General features: G+C 37.0%; 1 protein-coding gene across 1 annotated transcript in view; it reads left to right on the forward strand.

The window, feature by feature from the left end:
- The window catches only part of Enah (ENAH actin regulator), a 131,471-nt gene that overhangs the window by 38,569 nt on the left and 65,264 nt on the right, over positions 1 to 27,638 (forward strand). The window contains exon 2 of the mRNA XM_033762260.1: positions 22,610 to 22,775. Within this exon, the coding sequence (XP_033618151.1) occupies positions 22,610 to 22,775 (166 nt within the window). The remainder of the gene's footprint in view (positions 1 to 22,609; positions 22,776 to 27,638) is intronic.

Below are 27,638 nucleotides of genomic sequence, written 5' to 3' on the forward strand. Positions count from 1 at the left end.
AAAAAAAAAAAAAAAAAAAAAAAAAAAAGCTCGGCATGACGCACACCTGTAACCCCAGTGCTCAGGAGGCTGAGGCAGGAGGATCGCTGTGAGTTCTGGGCTACATAGTGAGTTCCAGGTCAGTCTCAACTACATAGTGAGACCCTGTCTCAAACAGCAAAACAAAACAAAACAAAAAAAACCAAAACAAAAACCAGTAATAACTGCTCAAAAGTAATGAAAGAGTATGACTTTGTGTCTGGAATATCACCTAAGAATATTTGATTTTTTAAAAAATCAAAATAGCAAGGATACATTTTATGTCTGCCACTAAAAATACCTTGTTTCTGAGTTTATTTGGTTGAATGATGGTGCTGTTGTTACGTTGTTACTAAAGATTTTATGATAAACATACAAGATTTACTGGAAATTTCCAGTAGACCAGAGTAATTAGAAAATTTTAAATGAATTATAGTTAAATGACTAAGGTTTAGAGTAAAATCAACCTCTCCAAAACTGATATGTGAAAAAAGGCTTTTGAGTAATATTTTCATTTACTTAACATTCACCATAATCTTTTTTTATGATTCTAGGTGATCAGGTTTTTTTTAAAATTTAAATTTAAATTTTTTTTTACCTTTCAGTAATTGTATTAAAAGGTATGTCTCTTAGTACCAAACATAATGGTAGTTGGTCAGGTTACCTCTGCAACTCAAAACTAATACTGAGGTTTTCAAAATATTGAAATATATCAGCCTATGGTAAAACAAGTTATCCACAAATCATGGTTTACAAAAAGTTAAAGGTAGAATATACTGTGGTTCTTTGGTTTATTTTTCAGTGCTATTTACCAGTGACATGATGTCAAAATTGGTTACATTCATTCTGAATAGACTCAGGCTTCAGGCTGCACTACTGTTTCCAACACTAACAATATATGTACATCTCCTTACATTGATAGGCTCACCCGGAAAATTCCAAACACTACCTCAGCAGTCTCATAATTATGGCAGCACCTCCTTACAATCAGTTTTTATTTTGACCCTTTAAATCCATTAACCATATACAACTTAAATTTACAAAATTGGGTATAAAGTGATTTCAGTTTTAAAATTTTGCCTATTAACTGATGTTTTCATTTCTTAAACTTTACAGTTGGTAAGTGCTACTGTCTGTCTGTCTGTCCTTCCTTCCTTCCTTCTTGGTATAGAGGGAGGATCAAACTCAGGACTTTGCACTTATGGAAACACTGAGCTAAATCCCTGGCTAAATGGTTTTCTTAATGTACCTTTTCCCAGCCCCTCTGACTGATACATCCTAAATGTTGTCTTTTAGAACAAACACGACTCACAGCCTCTAGGTAACAGAGTGTCTCTGTACATGCTGAGGCTATGACAAAGCAATCAGCAATTCCTTTCTGAAACTGAAGCTTGATTATTAGTGTTAGATTTAAAGATGAACAGAATTGCAGCTTGGGAAGGTTATATGTGTAGGCATTCTTTTGCAACTTTTGATTTTGAGTACGTATAAATAATAATTTTATAGGAGCAGCATATGACTATATCAGCTTATTTCTGGGGTCTTTTAATAATTCAGGAGTTTTTAAACATTCACCTTGAACTACAACAAACAGTCATGTGTGTAGTTAGAAAAAAAAACCTTGAAGTTTTCTGAGTTCTACATCTCATTCTAAATCTTTATTTCTGCTTAGGGAAAAAATGATTCTTTAAAGGTGGAGCCTTCATAGTTTGGAGGGTAAAGAAGCATTAATTAACAGCCTGTTTCCACCCTTGGGCTGTGGAGTCGTCTTCTCTCTCCTTGAGCTCTCACTGGGTCTGGTTGGTGCTTTTTGTCCCTGTTGCACCTTGCTGTCTTACTGCTGTGACTGCCTTCACAGTGTATCTGCCTTAGAACCCCATCATGCATGGTTACTCTTTGTAGGGTTGATTTAGCTAAGCTTTATTTTTACATAAACATTCTAAGTTAAGTTTATTGAGTTCTTTAAAAAATCCAACTGGAAATTTGAAATTAAATTTATAGGGCAGAGAAGTGCTATTCTTTTTTGTGATAAGCACAATTTTATTTATTTATTTATTTATTTATTTTTAGAGAAGTGCTATTCTGATGAGTGGATTGTATTGACTTCTAGCTAGATGACGGTATCAGGGCAACAGTGACAGTCTACCTCTCTTCCAGATGTAACGCTCTCATTCCTTACTAGACAACATGAATAGGTTTTTAATGTTACTTTAATTAAATCACTTCATGACTGGGGTTTCTTAGGTTAAAAAATATTAAATAGGTGCTGATCTTGCACATTTTCTCCTGCTTTTATTGAGACCCTTCAGGTTTTAGTTATTATTATTTCTTTCCCGGTAATGGTGGTTGAACCCTAGGGCCTTCACCCTGAGCTACATCCCCAGCCCCCGCCTTTTTTAAAAAAATTTAAGATGGTGTCTTGGGGCTGGCCTTGAGCTTAGGGTCCTCCCCCTTTAGCTTCCTAGGTAGCTGGGATGAAAAAGGTGTACTTACCACACTTGTGTTTATATGAGTTTTTGTCTTTAGCCACTAACATGGAGAAATAATACGTTGTTGGATTTGGTTAGGCAGTGTTTTATTTAGGATTTTTTTTTTTCTTTTTGATATAGGGTCTCACTATGTAATTCAGGCTGACCTTGAACTTAGTATGTAGCCCAGACTGTCCTCAAATTCACTGCAGTCCTCCTGCCTCAGCTGAGTTGCCTCAGTTGGGCTAGAACTTGTCATCTTTCCTCCTGAGCCTCTCAGAATGCTAGGATTATAGGCTGGGCCACGAGGTCAGTATCTCTTGATGAATCCTTCCAGCGTTTTGAGCATTACTGTTTACCAAGAAACAGCTTGTGGTTTGCTAATTGCTTCAGTTGCTCTTTTGGGTCTAGATTTTAATTGATTTCAGCTCTTGTATTGTTTCCTTTTTATTTGGCTTTTGTTTTTTTCCATTAAAAAAAAAACAAACCTTTTCTATTTTCTGATGTTTAAAGCTTATATATATTTTTTTGAATTCTGCCTTAGCATTGAATCTCTGCCATGTGAAACTGGGAGGTATTGAGGGTAAGAAAATGGTGTTACATGCATGTACAAATCTGCCAGAATTTAACCCATTACTCTATAACAATGAATGAAAAAAAGCATCCTTACAAAAATACTCTGTGTACAAACTTAAGAATGACAGCATTCTCATCAGCAACAATGCAAACAAGAAAACAGTGAAATAATAATTTTTCAGTCATTAAAAACAAAAACCTAAGCAACAGTAACAAAAATCTTTTAATTTAGAATTTTATATCCAGAAAGAATTCAGAACATAGGCAAAGACTTTCAGATAACCAAATGCTAAAAGAAGCCATCACCTGCAGACCTGCACTATAAGAAATGTTAAAAGAAATCCTTTAGAAGGAAGAAAAATAACAGCAGGAATAAAGATCACTGGAGGAGAAAGGCAGAGTGTTGTTTTTATCTCCTGTTGTGTCCACTCTACTATAATGAATTTACCTTTTACATTTTTTTTTCACTTTTCTTTTTTGGTATCGGGAATCGAACCCAGGGTCTTACACTTGCCAGGCAGGCACTGTGCCACTAAGCTACATCCCCATCCCTACCTTTTACTTTCAATCTTTTTTTTTTTAAGAGTAGGAAAAATTTATTTAAAGAAAACTTCTGTGTAAGAGAGGCAGACGGGATTAAATCTCTTTTAATACAGTTTTCTTAGGGTTTCAAGGAGGGAATGGAAATGAGACAAGTGTCCAGCCTGCCATATTGTCTAGGAGGTGGTTTTGTGTTTTTCTATTCTATTCTAAATATTTATGCAGCTATCATGTAGTTAATAAAGTATATAATTTAAAATATATGACAATTATATAAATAACTACATATTAGTAAAAATTCTGCCATGTATATTTTATAAATGTTTAAAGTTTTTATTGATTTCCTTTTTAATTCAAAGGTTAATTATATTTTCTTTTGGTTTTCAAACTTGTGAATATTTAAAAAGTTAATGATTTCTGATTTTATTTTATTACATCAGAAGGTAATTCGCAAAATGGACCCTTTTGAATATATGGGCTTCCTTTATGCCTAACACATGATTTGGTGATACAAATGTTTTGGGTATGTTAGTAAAAAAAATGTATTCCCTCTGTATAGGGAATCTGTACAGATTCTATATAGATCTATGTATTTCTAATTTAAACTTTCTAATTATACTGTTCAATACTCTATTTTGGCTTACATTTTGTCAGCTTGATCTAGACAGTTCTGAATGGAGTACATTAAATTAAGAATAATTGGAGCTTTTTGTCTCACAGTTCTGTTGTTAAATATATTTTGAGGTCTTATTTCAAGTGAATTTATAATGGGTAAATTATATTCTCGTGTCATTTTTATCATATTACACCTTTTTATATCTTGAAGTTACTTTTTGGGGGAAAATTTCAAGTCTTTAGAAAAGTTGTAAGATTATTACAAAGATAGTAAGATACTGTTCATATAGATTCACCTGTTACTGTACTAATATTGTTTATCATTGTTTTATTATTTCTTTGTTGCTCATTTTCCTGTAGATCTGTGTTTACTGCATAGTTAAGAGTCACACATCTACTCTCAACATAATCAACAGTACAGCTGTTGTACTCTGGTACTGTGTTATCATGGGATATATTATCTATACTCAAATTTTCTTAAATCTTCCAATAATGTTCTGTATTGCTCATCTTCTCCCCACTCCAGGATCCCTTACATTTAACTTTGATATCTGTTTATTCTCCTTTACTCTAGATTGTAAAACAGTTCTTAAGCCTTGTTTTTCATTCTTAACATTACCATTTTGAAGGGGCCTTGCTAATTGTTTGTGAAATGTTCATTGTTTGGATGTGTGCCATGGTTTTAGTATGGGAGTGTAGCAGCTGAACATTTTTGGCAGGAGTATCACAGTGGTGTATCCTTTACGGTCCTTCTTCCCAAGGCTATCAAGACATTTTCCCTGATGTTGGAAGTTTGCTCATTTTGATAAGGTGGTGTCCCTCCAGCCTGTGAAGTGATGCTTTTGAGGCTGAACAGATCCCCATTAGTCTTAATAGTTTATTGAATATTAAGATTGCTCTTCCAGTTTTCCTTTTATTTTGTACTTCTGCTGTCCTTTTTATTCTTTATTCATCCTTTTTTGGTCTTGCTTTCCACAGGGTAGATAGAGATTTCTTCTGTTTGTTTAAAAGTTGCAATTTTTGTTGTGTGTGTTCTTAGCCATTTGTCTTTAATTAAAAACATGTTTATTTACTATTGTTTTTAAAAACTTACCAATATCTATAGTTTCTCTTTAGTAAGACAGGTACTTTATTACACTCTCATTTTCTTGCATGAGGTTTCCTTTCACTCAGTCAAGTTGGTACTATCTAGGATTTTTAACTCTTCATTGTGAATATACTTTTTGTTGTTCTCCTCTCTATATGTCTTACTCTCATTCTCTCTTTCCCTTCCTTCTCTTTCTTGTTTCATTTACTTTTTGTGTCAGTTCTTTTTGAAGAGTTTAAAAATATATATTTATAATTTTAAAGTGATTAATAATTAAAAACAAGACTGATACTTAGGTAGGAAGGTACAGGAATACTCTTGGAAGTGAAACAACTTAGTTCCCTTCATAACCTCATATGTGGGGCACTTGTGCATTAAATACTATGTTAAGCAGCTTTGAGTTAAGCTAGATGCACTTACGTAGGTTTTCTCCCCCATTTTTTGCAACTGGCTATTTCCCTGTTTTGTAAAAGGAATGAACAATACTGACCTTGCAGAGATTTTGCAAAGATTGTGGTAACGTAGAAGCAAAGAATTAGGTAAAAGTACTAAATCTTAATCAAAAGATTAAGCAGAGGGAAATTCTTAAAATGCCACTGATTTAAGAGAAAAAGTGAAATAAGCTGAATTGATATGCAGATCTCAGTAAAATATAACCTGAGAATGTACCTTCAGTAGGGTTCTGTGCATTATCTGGTAATCTTGTATCGAAAGAAAAAAGCATTTTTTCCCCCTACCCACGATTCAGTTTAGATTGGCATATTGGGTTTCCCTGTGATATCTCTTCAGTGTCCTTTTCTTTTTTTGCTGTACTGGGGATTGAATCTAGGGCAATGACCCTCTCTTCCATCTTTACCTCTTCCACTCCCCCTTCTTTGTTTGTTTTTCCTTCTTTTTCACCCGCTCCCCTCTTTTTTCTTTCCTCCTTTCTCTCTCTTCTTTTTCTTCCTTACCCCCACCATCACTCTCCTTTCCTCTGTCTTCCCTTTGGTAGTGAAGATTGAACCCAGTTGGCACTGAGCCACAATCCTTAGCCCTTTAAAAAATTTTTTTTTAAAAATTTTGTGACAGGTTCTCACTAGCTTGTTCAGGATGGTCTAAAACATTACAAAAATGAACCATTACATCCAGCTTCAAAGTCTTAATTTGGAACAGTTCTTTAGTCTCTTCTAGCCTTGACATGTAAAATAAGTAATGTCTGTCTGTCTTGTTGCTGAGACAAAATACCCGCCACCCAAAGTTAAAGGAGTAAAGGTTTATTTTGGCTCACAGTTTGGAGAGGTTTCAGTTCATAGTTGGCTGGCTCCAAGGCAAGGTAACACGGCAGAGGAAAAACAGTCCATGGCATACAGAAACAGCAAGCAGCGAGGGACAAGTGATGACAAGTGTCGAGCAGCCACCTTCTTTCTATCCATCCCTTACATCTTATCCAGGCTACCGACTCTTAGGGTGGGTAGCACTCACATCCAGGTGGGGTACCTTTAATCCTACCCAGAGCTTTGCCAAACCAATCAATGGACTAATTTAATAATCCCATACCCTCAGTCCTAGCATCACATGATCCAGATCCAGCCATGTCTGAAAAAGCCCTACGTATGACTGCATGAGGCTTTGGAGGGACATCTAGATACAAGTCATAGCAAGTAAAGACTTTATTTTGTCTAATACTCTTCAGTTTGGGTTCCTTTTGTTTTTAATATTAGCCTGGTTCTTAAACGTGGCCCACATTGGAGTGCTTGCTTTGTGGCAGAATGGAAGCATAAATAATTGGTCATTTAGGGTGTGTGCCTCATGTGCAGTGTTTCTAGTACTGGACTAGAGAGCTTCTGTTGGCTTTTTAAAGATGGATGAAGGAAGGGAAAGGTAGGAAGGAAATTTAGAGGTCTTGAATCCTAGATCTGATCAGAATGACCTAATAGCTTTGTCCACTTAATTTGTTTTATTTACAGTTTTATCTCATATGAATTTATATAGAAAGATTGAAGTCTAGAAGTGGCAACTATGTGGAATAGCCTAACCAACAAGGATAAATACACTGAGCAAATTTTAGCTCGTTCCTGCCCAAGTTGTGTCTGTGTCACCTGATTATATTTTTATTTTGTGTTTTTTGAAATGAGACTACTGTCTCCAAAATCAGTTATTCAAACTCTGTACATAGAACATTAAGTAAAAGTTCTCAGAACTTTTGCAATAGTTTTAAAGCAATATATATAAGCTAAAGCACTCTTTTCAAATGTAGTAATTGCAAACAAATATTCATAGTCTCTTTTGGTGGTTGTTGAATAATTTGTTATTTGATATGAGTATAAATAAACTTTGAAAAATACTTTTTGAAGCCACCCCCCTTTTTCCCATCTGCAGCTTTATATCTTCCCTAAAGCTGTACGTGGTCTTTCTAGTTTTGTAATAAAGCTTGGGGAATTTCAGGAAATCTTATTACTTTTAAGAAATCAGGAAACTGAAGGCAGAGAGGGATGAACTGAACTTGAGTACCTCCCCCTAAACCTCCATCAGTGCCAGGTCTGACTGATGGAGTAACCAGCCCCGGGGGAGCAGGGGTGGTCGTAGTGGTGTTTGCCTGGCAGGCTTACTTAGCCTGCAATCTGTGAGGAGGAAAGCATCAGAACAGTGGGCTTTTCAGTGAGGAGTACTTGTTTTAGACATAGCTGTCTGTCTCACTAGCAGTGGGACTTCCAAGATAGAGTGTTAAAAGATACTGCAAGCTTTTTCAGCTAAGTGGCTTATGTGGTCAGCCAAGGAAAAAATGAACCAGTTCCTGGAAAGTCTCAGTAACAGATTTTTTTTTTTGGAGATAAGGTCTTGCTATGTAGTCCAGGCTGGCCTTGAACTTACTGTATAGCCCAGGCTGGCCTTGAACTTGCAGCAATCCTCCTGCCTTGGCCTCCTGAGTGCTAGTATTACAGGTGTGTGCCACCATGCACTGCCCCCTGAGTAACAGATGTTATGGGAGGGCATAAAATTATGTCAGGGTACTGAGAAAAATGTATATTCTAACTTTTAGCAAAAAAGATTATCTTTCATAACAGGGAAATAAGAAGAACGCTTGACACTGGGGATGTAGTATGTAGTACAGTGGTAAAGCACATATTTAGCATGCACGAATCCAGAGCACCACAAACAACAGAAAAGAACCCAAAAGGTCAGTTATAGGCATTGCATATCTAGAGGAAAATGGGGCACTTCTAAAATGAAAATGCACTTCTCTTTTATGAATTGGATTACTCATTATTGTGAATGTTGCTTTCTGCTAAATTACTCTTTTAACATGAATTAAGTTGACCTTTTTGTTCAGAATACTAAATGTTAGGCAAAATTCATATAGTGTTTGGAACTTTTATAGTATTTTTTAAAAACTTTTTTCTCTCTCTTTTTCTTTCTTTCTTTTTTTTTTTTTTGAGGCAGGGTCTCACTGTGTGGTCCACGCTGATCTTGAACTCACTATGTAGTCCAAGCTGGGCTGGAACTCAAGTAATTCTCCTTCCTCAGCCTCCTAAGTGCCAGGATTACAGTCATGTGCCAGTTTGAACTTTATATTTTTATTTATTTACTTTTTTATATTTTTAGATATACTATAAAGGTCGCACAGCTGTTCCTTGGAGATGCATATGAATTACTTTGAGCTGTTGGATCATATAGTCAGCTGTTCCAAATGAAAGGAAGCTAACACATGAGAATGAAAGTTCTTAAAGGGTAGAATGTTCTGAGTAGTGCCTGCCTTATTTGAGGCACCAAACTGTCGAGACCAAACACCTTTTATGGTTGGGAGACCAGCTTAAGTTTATCCCTTGGAAAGCTGGGAGATTTTCCTCTTTATTTTATTAGGGATTTGAATGTGTGATGAGCAGAATACATTTCGTTAAATCAACTCAGATTCCACATTTCACTTGATTAAAGTTTATTGGTTAATAGAATTACTAAATTTGGCTCGATGTGGTGGCGCATGCCTGTAATCCCAGCACTTGGGAGACTGAGGTAGGAGGATTGCTTTGAGTTTGAGGACAGTCTGGGCTACGTAGGTTAAGACCAACCTGAACTATGTAGAGAGACCCTGTCTGTAGAACAAACAAACAAGAAATTCTAAGTTTGATTTTTTTAGGCCATTGCTAATTCAGTAGATCAAGTTGTTCTTAAGTGTCAGTTAAATATTCTTGAGTATTATGTCTTTTCTGTACAGCAGTTTCTGTGCACTCAGTTATGTTATTTCTGTGTTACTTTAGTATATATGTAGTTTCTGAACTCCATTGATTATACTTTTAACAAAGCTGGCTATAACGTATTTTGTGCCTATAGCCAAAAATCTCAATTGTAAAGTAAAATTTCCCATTAATGTCAAATATAAGTTGCTCATTTTTTTTAATCTGTCTTTTTTGCTGCAATAGCAGAGAATGCCTGAAATTGGGTAATTTATAAAGACAGAGATTTATTTCTTAGAGTTCTGGAGGCTGGGAAATTAACATTGAAGGCCTTCCTCCTGGGGAGGTCCTTGGTGTGTTATCTCCTGGCAGAAGGGCTGCAGAGCATTGATTGGGTGGGGTTGAGGGTGGGACTTGGGTTCAGCCACAAACTGACCCATTCCTGTAGTATGGCACAGATCCATTCATGGGGGACAAGTCCTTTATGATCTAATCATGGTTTAAAGATCCTACCTTAACACAATTACATTTGGAACTAAGTTTCCAAACATAACTTCGGGGAACACATTAAAACTGTAGCAACTTCCTTGGAAGGCTGTCTTTAATAAAACATTTTTTAAAATATCTACTTATTTATTTATTTATTTTGGTACTAGGGATCGAACTTGGGTCCTTGTGCTTGCAAGGCAGGTGGCAGAACCACTTAGCTAAGTCCGCAGCCCTGTCTTTAATAAAATTTAAAGAATTTAAAGTAGTGGTTGCCTGTGGTTCATGCTGGGCATCAGGATCTATTTGCTAATTTGACATTCTGCAAATCCCTGCATATGCTTTAAATGTTAACAGCGCAGATGGAGGTGATGCAGTCCTCTATACAGGAATTGTGTATTCCCAATGCTGGGTCATGCTGTAACTAGAGTATACCTGAATTCTCATGGTACTCAGAGAACTGCATGAACCATAAAACTACCTGGATATGAACTGGGGATAGGAAACAAGAAAGCAGTGAGGAAAAAGAAGACTTACCTTATTTATAAAAAGAAATAATCATTTAGGAATAGTATGATAAAAGGATTGGAGAAAAGGAAGCGCCTGTTGCCCCAGAGCAATGAAAGAATTTAGTAGATTGTTTTAGTAGACAGTTTCATTGATATCCCAGAAACTGAGACTGTGCACTGCTTGAAGATGTCCTCATTCAAATTAGAAATATTAAATAATGCCTATGCCTGGCATTTTCCTAACCATTTAAGAACGATTTGCCCTTAAGCTTAGACTCTAGCAGTGTGCCAGAAGAGCATTGTAATTGGTTCTCAGAATAATAAGATGATTACTGAGTTTCTAGCCTTCCCTCGGCTTTTATTACGTGTATGTATACTCATTTTAGCATCTTTGTAAGACTGAAAAAAGTCTTAGTTGTTGGTAATGTGTAAGTGTAGTAGATGTCCTCTTGAGGAACATTATTTAGTTACTTCTTGGTAGGTTCCAGCAAACAGTCTTTTCAACATTACCGTCATTCACTTGGTGACTCCACTTTATTGTGGTCACCAGGAAAGCACATCATCAAAGCCTCTTAATCAAGCCCTTTACAAAATTACATTTTACCTTGTTTGATTGTTATAGAACCATAGGGCACGAAATTCCAAAATCTCTTGAATGTCATATAGTTTTATTTCACTGAAGGTGATTGATTAAAATAAGGCATTGTCTTTTAGACTACAGCCAGCAATTCTCTCTTTTTTTTTCTTTTTGGTTTTTTGAGACAGGGTCTCACCATGTAGCCCAGGCTGGTCTCGAACTCACAGAGATTCTCCTGCCTCAGCCTCCTGAATGCTGGGATTACAGGCGTGCACCACCACGCCTGGCAATTCTCTTTCATTATTATACTGTGCTGTAATTACTTTCCAAATACAGTGGCAAAGTGTTTGAGCAAAACATTGCATACTAGCAATTCCTAAATCACTCTTAGGTATCATCCTGCTACCTTCTTGTCAGTAACAATCAAAGGACTATTGACTATGAATTCTGTCCTCCCTCCCAAAGCCTGCCTACAATTTTGGTATTCCGGTTGAAATTCATGTGCTTTTGGTACTTCTGTGTTCTCATACTGGGGCATTTGTTCCCACTGAGGAGCAGACCCTAAGACAAATGTAGCAGATCTCCCTGGAATGTCAGTTTTAACAAAAAATGTTTGGGGGATACATAGTGAAACATTACATAATGAAGTATTCATTAGATTTTACTACGAAATATGACAATTCCGAGATTTTTTTTCCTGTTAATTCTCAAGGCTCCTAGCCTTTTTTTTGTGTGTATATGTGTATAGAAGGTCTATGATGTGCCATCTTATGATCTCCCAATAATTTTTTTTCTGGAATTTTCATTATGTGGTAGTCATCACACCTAGTCTGGTTTACTGGAATTGAAGTATTGGACTTTATTTGATTTAGTAAATTTATGCAAAGGGTGATCTGGTAAGTCATGTTTAAGGCCTGGTCTTAAGGAAGAATTACTGTATACGTGGAGAATAAGACAAGGAAGTGTGCTTCCCCAGCTGAAGTGGATAAGACTGCTTTTTAGGACAGAATTTCACAACTTCTAAAGTAGTTTTGAGCAGGAGCTGGTGGCTGGTAAATGTTAAATATATTTGCCAAATTCTATAATATCTGGTCTGGAACCATGAATGTCCAAGAAATACTTTCGGAAAATTGATGGTTTTGGGGGGATAATAGAAAAATCTGGATTTCCTTTGTAATTGATAACTTTGTAATTTAGTGTCGCCAAGCATCCAGAGTGCCTGAATATTGTATTCACTTTTACCCTATTCTGGTTAAAAAAATAATGAAAAGCAATTTCTTTTTTTTTTTTTTCAGCTTTAATTGAGTTTATTGGTACATTGTTGGGATCTTGTACCTCTACATGACAGGTCTTTGTTCTCATTTTTTCCCCTTGTCCCTGCCCTTCCTTCACCCCCTCCTCCCCTCCCCATCTACAAGCACTTTATTTCCATCTTTTCTTTATCTCACATGAAAAGCAGTTTCTTAGAACTTCAGGAGTCCATATCCTTAATATGCTGTAATCATTTACAGTAGCAGTTCCAGTGAAACAAGTTAGGTATTGTATTCCAGTGGCATAGACATGTGCTAAGCCACAGGCATTTATAGTATGCCTGCGACAACTCCAGGTTGTGTATCTGTTGCAGGTTCCCAGATTGACAAATGGCCACTAGCTTGACAGCTGCCGCATACCATGACACCTGAGGGTAGTAGGAATGGAGGAAGCCCCTTATGTAGGATTATGCAGTTGGCTCTGTCAGCTAGTGCAGAGTTGGTGGCCCGCTTCCCACACATGGACTGGCAAAGTAGCAGGTTCAGATCCGTTGCTGTAGGTCAAAGAGTGGCTCAGGATAGGGCAGGGGCCATCCAGTCTGTCAGCACATTAAATGTTAATGCATGAACCCCATCAGTGTGTTGTGTTTACTTGTAGTTCTAGAACTCTGTTTACCAATATGCCGATGCTACTGATAATAACAATGGTTCACAGTCCTGCAAGTCCAGCATGTGCAGGCACTTGAAATGTTTTCTCTGCAGGGCTTTATTCTCACCACAGGTCCATGAAGCAGTGCTGTTATCATTCTGCTTTAGAAGTCAGGAAACTGAAGTTTATAGAGGCTGCCATCCAACTAGGAAGTGATTGAGTTGGAATTGAAATTCATTTAGGTTTAATTCCAGATTCTGTATGGATTGAGATGAGCTGTTGAAATCACTGCTACCAGTATGCCTAATTCTATGAGATCTATGGAAACCTTGATTAAAACCTTAAAATTTTTAATGGAGTAGAAATAATTGTTTGTTTGTTTGTTTGCTTGTTTTTGGTACCGGGGGTTGAACTTGGGTCACTGTGCTTGCAAGGCAGATGACAGAACCACTGAGCTAAATTCCTGGCCCAATAGTTTGTTTTTTAAATGGTTCTTTCTTTCTTTACAGAATCAGTGTTAATTGTAGAAAATTTGGGGGATATAGATTCCATTTTCCCTCCCCGCATAAAAATTAAAGTCTCATTGTTCCAGTTTCCACAGATTACTACTGAAAACAGTTGAGTTTTCTAGTATTTTTTTGCAATATATACATATGTATGTATGTGTGTGTGTGTGTGTGTGTGTGTGTGTGTGTTTACATACATATACAAGTAGGGTCATAATGCACATTATTTATTTTTTTGCAATATACATATGTATGTATGTGTGTGTGTGTGTGTGTGTGTGTGTGTGTTTACATACATATACAAGTAGGGTCATAATGCACATTATTTTATAACCTGTTTTGCTCACTGATCAATTTGCTATTTTACATATGTCTCTGAATCTTTTGCCATTATGAACACTTCTGTATATTAAGATTACAGCTAAATTTCTCAATATATTAATAATTACTAGAAGCAGTATTTTAACTATGTATTTATATATTCTGTACTAATAATTGCTTCCTTCAGATAAATTCTGAAATAACTTAATTCCTGAGTCAAAAGAGATGTAAAATTGCAAGCCTCCTCAAAACCAAACAAAGCTACCATTTACTGGGTGCTTACTAAGAGCCAGAAATACTACTTTTTTATCTCAGGTAATTCTCAGAGCAAGTTTGTTGTCCCCATGTTAAAGTATGGAAATGGAACCCTGGACATGACATGATTTGCTCAAACACAGCCAGCTCTGTCCATGGCCCTCAGTCTCTGCAGCTACAGGTTGCACAGGCCCATCCGTAGGTTTTCTGTCTGGCATCCAGCCTCATGATGAACTGGAATTCCAGAGAAGCAGTTCTCTGTAAGAGCTCTCAACCAGTGAAGGATGGACATTAGTAGATAAGTACATGCATCTTTTCATCTCTCCACTGGGATGCTTTGTCTCTGTAGTTTTTTAGGGTGTTTCTACATAATTATGTTCCATTGAAGACAAAAAAATATTATTACATAATTTGTATTATACCTATGAAGTCTGTGCATAATTATGCAGTAGTTCTTTTATGGAGAAAGCTGTGCAGGAGTGAACACAGGTTAATCTTCCACTCCCTTTATGAGAAATTTCAAACATACCCTATTGGTGAAAGTATTGTTCCATGAAAATATGTAGGCCTACATTTTATTGTACTTTATTATATACAGTATCTTTGTCTCTATCTTGCTCATTTATGTATATTAGATACCTGCATTTCAGAATATTAAATTGAAACTAGCACACTACTTCATAAGCATATCAATTGTTTATCATGAAGTAGGCTTACTTTTTCCTTTTGAGGAATATATTAATAAATATATATTATATGTATATAATTCAGAGCACAGACCTTTGGGTGATTTTGATGGATGCACACAGTGTAACTCCGATTCCTTTCAAGATAATAGAACATTTGGGAGGTGATTGCAGAATTCACTGAGACTTTTCCAGTGTCGTTCTTTATTTTAATTTCTCTCATCCACAGCTGCTGTGCTGAATAATTTCTAATGTAAGTTAGTTTTTCCTGTTCAGAATTTAATCTCTTAGGGTCAGAATATTTACTCTTGTATAAGGCTTCCTTCACAGCATAATATTTTCACTGTTGGTGTTGTTTCATGTATCAGTTATTTCTTTTCTTGCTTAGTGGTATGCCATTGTATAAATAGGCCACAGCTTGCTGATCTGTTTTGTTGATGGACACCTGGGCCATTTCCAGCTTTTGACAATAATTAGCATTGTAATTTAAGGGTCTGAGGACTGCTATATGTGTAGTTCTGTGAGAAACTGCCAACTTGTCTTCCAAGGCTGTTGAGCCATTTTATACTCCTACAAACAGTGTATGGAAGTTACAGTTGAACCAGAGTTTAGCCATTCTGGTGGATGTGTAGTGGCATTTCATTGTGACTTTAATTTGCATTTGCTTGATGATTATGATGTTTAGCACTTGTACATGAATTTACTGAACATTTATATATTGTGTTTCCTAACATCTCTTCAAATTATCTGCCCAGTGTTTTACTAATTGTGTTTTAGTTACAGGAATTTAAAAAATATATCCTAGATATATGTCAGATTTATAGTTTGCAAATAGTTTTTCTTCATTTGTGCTTTGCCTATGTATGCATTCTGCCCCCTCCCTTTAAATATGTACGTTAATTAGAAGTGGTTAGGACGGGCATCCTTGCCTTGTACCTAACCGTAGGGGGAAGGGATTTGATATTTCACAAGTGTATGGTGTTACATATATTTTTATAGATTTTCTTTATCACATTAAGGGAATTCCCTTCTATTACTTGTTTGCTGAGTGTTTTATCATGACAGATGTTGCATTTTACTAAGTGCTTTTTCTGCATCTTTTGTATTATACTGTTTTTTTCCTTTATTCTGCTGATATGGTGAGTTAGTTTGATTTTCAAATATTAAAACCAAACTGACACTTTTGGAATAAATCCTACTTGATCATGATATATTATCCTTTTAATATACTATATATTACTGGGTATCTATACTGAATACTGTAATTTTTAAATTTATAGTGTTTGGTACTTAAGTCATGCTGCCCTCATAAAACAAGCTAGGAGTTACTCCCTTCTCTGTTTTCTGAGAGTTTGTATAACATTGGTGCTGTTTTTTCTTTAAATGATTGAAACAGTTTACTAGTGAAATCATGCACCTAGTTTTATTTATTTATTTTTATCCCTTTTGTTGAGTTTATTGGTACCTTTAAGGTATACAGTACAATTATGTTCATTTTTGGGATTGTGTACCTTTACATGACAGGTCTTGGTTCTCATTTTTTCCCCCTTGTCCGGGCCCTCCCTTCACCCCCTCCTACACCTAGTTTTATTTATAGTTGAGGGAGTTGTATAACAATTTTCTTATATGTGATGTTATTCAGATTTTGTTTTATCTTGTGTTAGTTTATTTTTCAAGGAGTTTTTTTCATTTCCTCCCTTCTTCCCTTTGTTCCTTTGTTCTTTCCTATTTGTTTTAAGACAGGGTCTTGCTGTGTTGCCTAGGCTGACCACAACTTGTGATCTTCCTGCTTCAGCTTCCTGAATAGCTGAGATTACAGGCTTGTAACACCCACCATGGCAGCCACATTTGTCTTTGATGTAATTCTTTGAAGAAGGTTGAAATTCTATTGAAGGAAACATTCCGTAGTATATTAAGTTTATGAACAAGTTTTTTTACTGTTGCCTTCAAAACTGTCATATTCTAAACTTGTTTTTGTTGCAGATTAACAGGATATTTTCAGTAGTAAAATCATTAAAAGAACATCAGTGAAGTCTAGCTGCAGGTGGAATCCCATCCCTACTTCTTTCAATAGGATGTTCTTCGTCATTCTGTTTCTCAATTTCCTAAATAGAAATGGGCATATTAATAGTACCTGATGAATAATGTTGTTGAGGAGGTACATGAATTAATAAAGACAAAGCACATAGAATAGGATATGACACTTGAGAAGTTGTGTGCATAAATTAGTATTTATTACTGGTAGCATTGTTACCACCAAATAGCAATTAATGACTTATGTCTCTTAATTATCTCAAGGCTCCAGTCTTTTGTAATGTAACTCCAGATGTGTCATGTTTTGTTGTGGTGCTGTGGGGATAGATGGAACTCAGGCCTTGCACACTCTAGGCAGTCTTCTGCCATTGAGGTAGGTCCTACCCTGAGGAGTGGACTCTTTATGACCATGAATAACTGGGATTACATTAATCTGTATCAGATTCAATTGTCAGTAATCCATCATTTTTGCTTTTCCCTCATTAATTTTGTTAGGATATTTTGTACTTGTAGTTAAATGATATTCTGAAATACAGGCTGGGGGAATATCTATGGATAGTTGTAGAGTGTGTTCTCAAACAGTTGGCTTTAACTTTTCAAAGTAATAATACTTGCATTTTTTTAATCTTACATATCACAGGAATTGGTGTTGACCCCATGGTGTGTACTCACAGAGTCACACCCTGAAGGCAGGTTCCCATCCCTGGCCCCTCTGGCTTCCTAATGTGTTATTTCTTTCTTTCTTTTTCTTGGTACTGGGGAATCTTAACTCAGGACCTTGTGCTTGTGAGGCAGGTGGTGGCACCACTGAGCTAAATTTGCGGCCCTGTGTTGTTTCTTACTACATTCTTGTTTCTTTTGTTTCTTTTCAGTATGACTTCATTTTATATCTTCTCCATTAACTCTCAGAAATTCCATCCCAGTTTATCTTCTTTCTTGTTGTTCTAAGAATATAAAAATTGTACCTTTTCATTGTCAGTTACTTTTAATAATTTTTTCCAGATATGTTGTTGACAGTAGCAAGTTCTTTTTATTGGCCGAGTCACATTTATTAAATTTTGCAGATTCTATACTTATTCAAGTAACATTTACTCAAGATTAAAATCAAATAGTACCATAGTTGTTACTTTAAAAAGATGACTTCCACTGTTCCTAAATGTGCATGAGTATAAGTACTTCCTTCAAGATCATATGCCTACATAGTATTTAACCCTGGCAATTTCTTTATATTTTAATTTTTTTCATTCTGGAGAATAGCCTAGAAGATCTGCTGAAATGTTTTAAAAAACATGTCATCTTACTTTAGATACACTGATAACTTTTTGTTTTGTTTTTGGCAACTGAATCAGTTAAACTAGGTTAAATGAGGCTACATTTGTACTTTGCATATCAATATGGATATGGTGGATAGAGTTTAGCACTGACATTGATGTTTTGCCTTTTTAAAATTGCTGATATTTCTCTGAAAGATGAACAGTTGTATGTTCATTAAAGTTTTGCCTTTCTAAATATTTGGAGCTACTGTATTCAAGTGGTTTTCTTGTCTTGCAGAAGATAACTTTGCTGCTGCCATAATTTATATCTTCCATTAGTTATTGGTATTCACAGTACTTTTGCTATTTTCCTCAGTCATAATGGAAAAATCTACATGTTATTAACAAGGAGATTTTTTTTTACAAGTTTTTAAAAAATGGAATAGCAAAGGAAAACAACTATTTAGTACCTCATTATAATATGAACTACTTGTGACAATCGTTGATTAATTGAAGTAATTGATTATCCTTAAATTGGTACATACTTTAAAACTTTTCATTTTATTATGACTATTGTTATTATTTGGCTTAAAAAGAAATTTACTTTCTCATAGTTTTGGGGGCTGGTGGTCCAAGACCAAAGAGACAACAGGGCTGTTTTCCTCCCAGTAAAACTCCTTGCCTTGCAGACACCACTCTTGGGCTTCCTCCTAACATAGTGAAGGCTTTCACCCTTTAAAACTATTTTTGCATACTTTAACCTGTAAAAGGCAGGTGTTGGTAGGCAGAATTATGGACTACTTAGAAATTAAGGATTATGTTTTGCACACCTGTGATCAGCTAGTCAGAAGACCAAGGCAGGAGAATTATGAGTTGGAGTCCAGCCTGGACAACTTTGTGACTGTCTCAGAAAGAAATTAGGGATCACATCTGAATGTTACGTCTTAAGTCTCTCAGAACTCAAAGATAAAGAATTAGAGTACAGTCTGCCAGAAGGCTGAGATCCTAACGTGAGAGTCTTATTACTCTTCAGTCCTAAGCATTATCATGGCTCTGAAGTGCCTCACCCCTGCCCACCAGTGAAGTTGTGGCTTTGGCTCTGATGTCCCCTTGATCAATTTAGCCAGTGATTTCGCCCTACTTCAGCCAGCACGTAAAATTGCATATTCCAAAAGTCAGAGTTCATGCTTCTGGTGCCTGATAACCTTGACTGCAGCTGCCTGCAGTTATCTGCAAAGTTTGTAGCTCTTGCATGTGATTTCTCAGCACTTCCACAAAGTCCAGAGGGTCCTGTACTGTCATACCACAGGCCACCATGCCTTGGCTTGAAAGCCAAAGGGGGCTGGGTGCAGGAAGAGCAGAGTGTGCTGGGGACACTGAGCGGGGAAGAGCCCTTGGGGACATCTCTGTCTTTCTCTGCGTTTCACCAGGATCCTGGGGAGTCAGTAGTGGTTCCGGAGTCTTTTTGTTGGTCACCAGTACTGTCAAAAGACGATATCACAACAATTTGTATTCTCATTAGCTTTTGCCTACAACTGATCCATTGTGGCAGCCTTTGTTCTGTAACGTACAAGAACTCTTCTGAGCAGTGGCAAGATGTTGGGTTTTTAAAGATTAAAAAAAAGGAAACATGGGGAGGTTACTTTTCTGTAAGGGTAAAGCAGGGGGACTTCCTTGTTATGCTGACTCAGGTGAACTGGAATTTTCCTGTTTTCAGGAAAAACTTCTGCTTGGGGATCTGTTTCCTTATAGTTTCAGTTTGATTACATGGGATTTAGTTTGAGTGACTCCATTTTGGTTACTCTGGTCTTTGGGGGCCTAATGCAGGTGCTCAGCCCAAAGGCAACAGCCTCTCCTACTTTTCTTTTCTTTTTTTTCTCTCTCCTAGTTTTCTTAACAGTGCTCTGGGAGAAATTGGAGTTGCAGCCATGATTTCTCATCTTTTGGTTTCCCATTTCTTCCATCTTATCTCTGCAAATCTTTTCTGCTGTACTTTTAGCACATATCCCACATGCTTCCCTCTTGTTTTATAGTCTGTCATTTGTATGTCCATTCTTAACTTCCACATCACTTTCCAAAATCCCTTCTTGTCACAGTAGCTAGAAGCATCTTTTAAAATGTGAGTCCTATTCTGCTTAAAGCCCTCCAGTGACTTCCCAGTGCACTTGGAGTAAAATACAACTCCCTCCTTTGGCTCAGACAGTACCTCCCCTAGAGAATCTTGCTTGTTGAGAAATTAATGAATACTAGAACTTGGAGAAGGAAACAATTAATTCTGGCTTTGAGGATCCCAGGAAGACTTAATAGAAGGAACAGCATTTGATCCAGATCTTGAGGATTTTGTTAGATGAAGTTAAGTGCTGACAAGGAGTGCCTGTCATGTGCTTGGTGCTGTCATACTCATGCTTTCTTTGTCAAGTAATGGCTAGGAAAGGTGTCTTTGAGAGAAAGTTGCTATTTGTTACTTAGCTTTACTGCAGTACTAATTAATAATATGTACAAGAATACCTGAGCAATCCTTAGCCTGCTTAAAAACCAAGAAACATTTCATTCACTGGTATCTGTGACAATTTGGCAATCATTCTCTGCTCTTATATATACCTTCTCTGGAAATTTGACTGTATTAGAAATGCATTATCTGAAAAAATCTACAAAATAACAATGTACTGTCATGGTTTTAAGACTTTTTTTGGACCATTTATCTCTAGTCCTGTCATGCCTTATTTTATTGAAAAATACCAAAACTAACATAAAAAAGATGAAGTACAACCAACTATATATACCAGTTGTATTGGGTGATAGGAATGCAGTTTTTTGTTTATAACAAATTTAGGGCCTGATCTTTACAAAAGTACAGCTTAGTGTTTTACTAATTTAATCTGTTTCATAGTTGGTTCACTGGCTCAGAATCTGGATGGTTTTGACAAACTTTAGCTGTAAGCCTTGTTGAGATGAAAATGTGATGGTCATAGAAAGATATGCGTCTTTGTTGTTCATAGCTCCGCAGCAATACTTTGTTGTGACTAAGGACAATCATACAACAGGTCTTCCCTGGGTGTGATGATGGCACATGCTTTGGATACCAGTGCTCTGGGAGGCTGAGACAAAGAGATTGCAAGTTCAAACCCACTTTGGACAACTTAGTGAGACCCTGTCTCAAAATTCAAGAGGAGTGGGGTAGAGACATATAGCTCAGTACAAAGGCCCTGGGTTCATTCCCTGGCATGGGGGGGAAGAATGAAAACAAAAGGTAGATTCTTGACTGAGGAGAAGTAGCAAAGGTGGAAATGTCTATAGTCAGTATAGATAACTGTCTAGAAATCATATGATGCTTTTCCTTTATTTTGAGATTTTAAAAATTTCTATTTTTAGGTTAAAGAAAAGACCTTCATTTTAGTAAGTTATTCCCCTAATCCCCAACTACCTACTTGGCAAGTATTCTAAAGTATTGACAACCAATTCTATATTGACTCACCCAATCAGTATTTTTTTGAAGTTTTTAGGTCCATGAACTCCAAAACCTGGATATGCTGGTTTATTTTGTGCATTACTTCTGTAGTTGGAATTAGTATATGAGTGTTTTTGCCCCTTGACAACAGTCTGTTCTCCCTAGCCAATTAGTTGTTGAACAGTTCAATTCTGACAGTATCTATCCAGAGTTAGCTCAGTCTCCAAGGCTGTGTGTGGATCCCCCTTTTGGACACCAGCTAAAAATGGGGTCCCCAGGCTATCCATGTGTCTGCCTAGTCAACTACAGATCCTGAGGATATCCCTCATCCTGTTTGAAAATGTGTTAGAATGATTCCCAGAACAGAGGGAAGCATTTGCTCTAACTGCTTATTATAAAGAATTCATTTCAGGGATAGCCAAATGGAGAAATGCAGAGGTCACAGCATGGGGTGGAGTAAGTTTACATGCCCAGCTATACATTACTCTTTCAGCATCTCTGGGTGGTCTGGGGACCAGATCTCCTCCTTCTTGGCATGGATTCTCCTTTGTCAGCTGTGCCCTCTCCCGAAGACAGGCATCACCATTGGTGATGGAATGCAGTCTCTAGCCTTTTCCTCTCTCTCCCCAGAGGCGAGATAGGGCTGTGTGCGAGTGAGTGAGTGAGTGAGTGAGTATGTGATTAAAGGACGGGGCTGAGTTCCAGTGCTACAGTCCTCCCTTGATGTTTCTGGTCACCAAACCCCATCCTGAAGCTACCTACGAGCCCTTTAGCCAAGGTTTATCTCTGCAGCAAACCAGAGACCTGATCACTCTAGAGGCCAAGGGTTTTAGGAGCATGTGTACAGTTAAAAAAAAAATGACAATTGATTTGTACTTATATTCCATTAATGAAAGCATTAGATGGCTCATGTAAAAGCGAATGGCTCTAGTGTGGCTTATGTGGGTGCTTCTGTGGACCCTCATCTTCATTTGTCCCTTATTACTTTTCATGTCTCTGCTTTCCCCAGCAGGCTCTCCTGCAGAGTAAGCTTCTGGTACTTCTCACTGTTTGCAGCACCTAGTACAGCACTAATTATTGCTTACTGTCAGTTTTGGCTAACACTGGCTTGTGTGACTACGTGGGACACCTAGCTTATTTTAAACATCTTAAGTCTGAACTTTGTATTTTTTTGCAGTGAACAGAGTATCTGTCAGGCGAGAGCTGCTGTGATGGTTTATGACGATGCCAACAAGAAGTGGGTGCCAGCTGGTGGCTCCACAGGGTTCAGCAGAGTCCACATCTATCACCACACAGGCAACAACACGTTCAGAGTGGTGGGCAGGAAGATCCAGGACCACCAGGTAAGAGCCGGCCAGCTGCTGCTGGAGATGATCCCATTTCATGGAAGGACTTGGTATAATCAGTAAAAGAAAACCATGCTTCAAAATGCTGGTGAAAATGATTTCTCTGGGAAATATTGAATATAGGTTTCCCTCTCTGCCCTTTCTACTTTTTGGGGAGGGGTGAGGGGTACCGGGGATCAAATTCGGGACCTTGCACTTTTGAGGCATGTGGCAGCACCGCTGAGCTAAATCCCCAGCCCTACCCTTTCTGAATGTACACAAAGATGTATGACTAATTGTACGAAAATATAAATGTGGTCTTCTGTGTGGTCTTCATTAGCTAGTTTTTGCAATCTGAGTAAGAGAAAAAAGAGTATGGAGGGGAAGGGAGAGGAGGGGGCTTGATGCATTTCAGACCATGAAGTAAATCAGATGTAAACGTAAGTGCCACATGGCTTCTCTTATAGGACAGACTCAAAAGATAAATAAGGAGCAAAAGAAAAGATAATAGGAAGTAGGTAGGGAGTTAGACCTGTCTCAGAAGGGCAGGCGGTGAAAAAAGAACTGAGATGTGTTATGTACATGTACCATTTCCCACACAAGGAGTATAATCATCATGTACTGTAAACATGTACTAAGAAAAAGTGAAAAAAGAAAGATCAAGATGCAATAATCACTCCCTAAGATGAATGTAATGATTTTGTATCACAAACATATATTAGTAATAAAAATAAAGAGCTAAAAGTAAATTTCGGACAGTCTAGTTGATTTCTTGTTTCCTGAAAGATCAGGAACAGTAGACAAAGGAGAAAGGTATATAGGGTTTTGCTAACATTAACTATATACTGGCAGCAGTGAGAACTTACATGAATTGTACACTTAAAAAACATTTTTTGTTTTTCGTACCGGGGATCAAACTCAGGACCTTGCACTTGCAAGGCCAGGTGCATTGCCACTGAGCTAAATCTCCGGCCCACTTAAAAAAAAATTTTATTTTGGTACTGGGGATTGAACTTGGGACCTTGCGCTTGCAAGGCAGGTGGCGGAACCACTGAGCTAAATCCCCGGCCCTAAAAGTACTTGTAAAAAATGTTTTGAGGTGATGTTAAAATTGTCCTGTTCCTAGTGTAAGAAGAATACAACAAATTTTCTTTAATGCTCAGCTAAGCTGTTAGTAAACAGGGGTAGATCCCTAGGACTCCACTATGACATGTTGTATAGCCAGACACTGTAACAGCCCCAGAGTCAGGATGGAGATGGGTCTTAGATCTGTATGTGTATAGGGACTGTGGGCCTTTGAGAGGCTGTGGTTTGAAACTCTATCTCTACATAGAACTTGGAAGTCTTACAGGGTTCTTGAGAGGACTGTGAGAACCTCTTCAGTCAGAACAGAGAGTCCTAGGAATTGGTTTCTGTCTGAGCTGAGAAATGGAAATTCCAATTTCACTTACCCAACTCCAGCCAAGAAATTATTTTATTTTATTTTTATTTTTTGGTACAGGAGATGGAACTCGGGTCCTTACACTTGCGAGGCAGGCGGCGGAACCACTGAGCTAAATCCCCAGCCCAAGAAATTATTAATAAATACTGGTTGCAGGCCACTGAAACTCTTGAGGAACCTGATGAAAACAAAAGTAATACTCCTCCAGAGAGAAATTTTCACAGTCTTGAGTCAGTCAATAGAAAAACAAACAAACAAACAAAAACTTCTGAATTTACCAATTTAGTATACTCTCTCAGCCTGGTGCTCTTCCTACCTTCTCAGCTTACTTTTTCTTTGTCATCCTCCTATCTCTCTTCTCTTACCTTCCTAGTCTATCTCCTATCCCTCTGCTCCAGTTTCCCTGCTGTGTTGCACAGCCTTTCTCTGGTGTCCTCAGCCCCACAGTGCTCCCTCTCTGTGCTCTTCATCTCCTCCAGTGGCATGGTCCAGTGTATGTTAGGCCAGAGACAAGCTACCTACTTCCTAAGATGCTATTGTGGAGAAAAACACAAGAAACAGATAATTATAACTTTGTGTAGGAATGGTTTCCCAATACAGCATTCCAGATCAGTTCTTGCCAGTACTGATAAACAATCCTAAAAGCATGTCAGCACAAAAGAAAATTAATATTTAAAAACTAGAAATTAGGTTAAGCCAGAGCATATCCATATGAAACACTAACATTTTTTATTCATAAGAGAGTCAAACTATCCTGTGACAGACTTTTTCCTTTAAATTTTTGAAAATTCAAAATCAGTCATAAATATATAAGATGAAATTGTTATGAAAATAAGAAAATATTTAGATGGGAGTGATAAGATGCTACATATCTAAATTGTCCTAAGATGGCCACATCTTGACACTGCATACTGTATTTTGTTGGCGGAGAGCTTAACCCAGAGAAAGAAACTAAAAAGAATTAATTGCATAAAAATAAATAAAACTAAAAAGTATAAAAGCTATATCATTGAAAAACCCTGGCAGAATAAAAAAAATAAAATAAAAGTTATAAACAGATCATTTTAAGAATGAGAAAGCACTCTAGTTGCAGGGAAATGAGAAATTGTAACTGAAACTTACTACCAGTAAATGGGCCATTTTGTAGAAAAATACAATTTTTTCAGAAATGGACAGAAAAGTAGAAAAACAATAAACCTACAGTCGTAAAATAAATCAATAATTACTTATCTACTCATAAAATTTAAAAGAGATATAGGGGAGTCCAGAACATTTTACAGATGAAGGTTTAGAACTCCAAGATACTGCTTGTGTCACACAAATCATTGCTGAGTATGGTATTTTATAAGGCCAGTATAGTTCTGATAATATAAAAGAGAACAGTTTGAGACAGGAAAGTTATGAACCAGTCTCACTTATGAACATACACTTACATAGATAGAAGCAATCTTCAATACAGGTTGCAAACCAAATGCAGCAGCATGATGAAAAAAGTAAAAGATCACCTCTGGGCCAAGTGTAGGATTCTCTTTCTTCATCTCAGTGATCAAAACATAGTTTAATATTAGCTAACCAATAGTAATTTACTAGCATAAAATGTGTAAGAAATGGGGTTCAGAGACAAACATTTATAAAATTCAAATCAATACATAATAATTTCCAGTACATTGTGTATAAAAACAGATTTTCTTAATGGATAAAGGTAGAAATGAGCATATGTATACCTTTCTGGATGGGACAAAGTTGAAAGCATGTGTTGTCATCCGTCCCATCCAGAACCCCCCACCCCCCACACTGGGGATCAAACTCAGGATCTCGTGCTTTCAAGGCAAGTGTGGCGCCACTGAGTTAAATCTGCAGCCCTTATTGAGAGCATTTCTGTTAAACCTGTGATTCAGTTTGGGGGTTCACTTTTAGCCACTTTCATTCAGTGTTGCAGATAACATTATAGCTTACCTGATGTACAAAGAAGAAATAGAGGCTTTAAGGATGGAAAAGGAGGCAACAGCTGTCTTATTCACTGATGATGGAACTGTTTATATAAAAAAAAATCCTGGTTCTTCCGCCTGCTTTGCAAGCACAAGGTCCCAAGTTCAATCTCCGGTACAAAAAAAAAAAAGAAAACAAAATATCCTAAACATGTCTGCAGATAGACTATTACTAATAAGATTATTCAGCAGGTTAATACATGATTAGTGTTTTAAAATTGGTAGCATTTTTAAATAACTAGCAATAAACAACTGGAAAATAACATTTTATAAAGATACTATTAAAGAAATAAATGATAATGTACCTATGAATATGTGCAGTAGTAATTGGTTTCTTCTCATTCTAGACTGCATTTCTTGTACCTCTTACTGGTAATCAGTCTTTTCCAAGTGGAAATACATTGTTACAATTTACTAAACATCCAAACTTTAACAACACTAATTTAAAGAAATTACTCTCTACTTCTTTAAAAAATGGAGTATGTACAAATTACTCCATTTTTTTCTGCTTAACACTGGTTGTTTATTTTCATTTTATTTTTTGTTTGTTTGAGACAGGGTCTTGCTATACAGTTCATGCTGGCCTTGAACTTTGAACAGTCCTCCTGCCTCAGACTCCCAAGTGCTGGAATTACAGGTGTGCGCCACCATACCCAGCACACTAATTGTTTGTGATGCTCTAAGCACTATGGTTAGGTTCATTAAGTTTTTTACCTTGAAGAGAGGATGCAGTCAAAAATTTGAATGTAAAACTTAAAAGAAGAGCTGTTAATACAGTTGTAATAAATATAAATTATAGCACAATATGGCATAAAAGAATCACTAGTTTGTTGAGTAAGGGAAAATGGGAATGGGTGGCTTCATAGATGTGGTTGATACTGAGTCAAGACACAAGGAAGAGAATGCATTTATTGCATTGCACGACCTGTTGTGGCACCAGTTTGAACTTGGGCCCACTGATATGCAGCATGAGCTTGGGTTGTGGTCAGGTCCAAGCCTGACGCATGCTTTGCGGATGTCCCGTAAGCACAGTTCCATTCCAGGAAAATGTTCTTAAAATCGGATTTGTTTTTAAGTGTGACAAAGCAAGTCTTACATACCTTTGCCAAAAATATACAGTGTAAAGCATACAAAAATTAAACCCCAAAATATGGTAATTCCCTGACTGGACTGTACTACTGTACACTATTGCACTGTTCAGTAAGCATACAGTGGCACAACTGTAACAGCATCTAGCAGACATGTGAGCTATTCCACAGTTTGTTTGTATCTACTAATGTTTGTAATGCAAGTTCCGTTTGGATCTGTGCAGGCTTGCAACTGAAGTGTTCATAAGTTGGGAAACTTGCTGTAGTTTTCATTAAGTAAAAACAAGCATTTCTTCCATAGTTTTAAGGATTCTTTACAGTGTTGTCTCTTCTCAAGGGTTAGGTGAATGAAAGAATTGATTCA

The sequence above is a fragment of the Fukomys damarensis genome, unplaced genomic scaffold (genome assembly GCF_012274545.1).
Source record: "Fukomys damarensis isolate Sample0158 unplaced genomic scaffold, DMR_v1.0_HiC HiC_scaffold_11, whole genome shotgun sequence".
Lineage (NCBI taxonomy): Eukaryota > Metazoa > Chordata > Mammalia > Rodentia > Bathyergidae > Fukomys > Fukomys damarensis.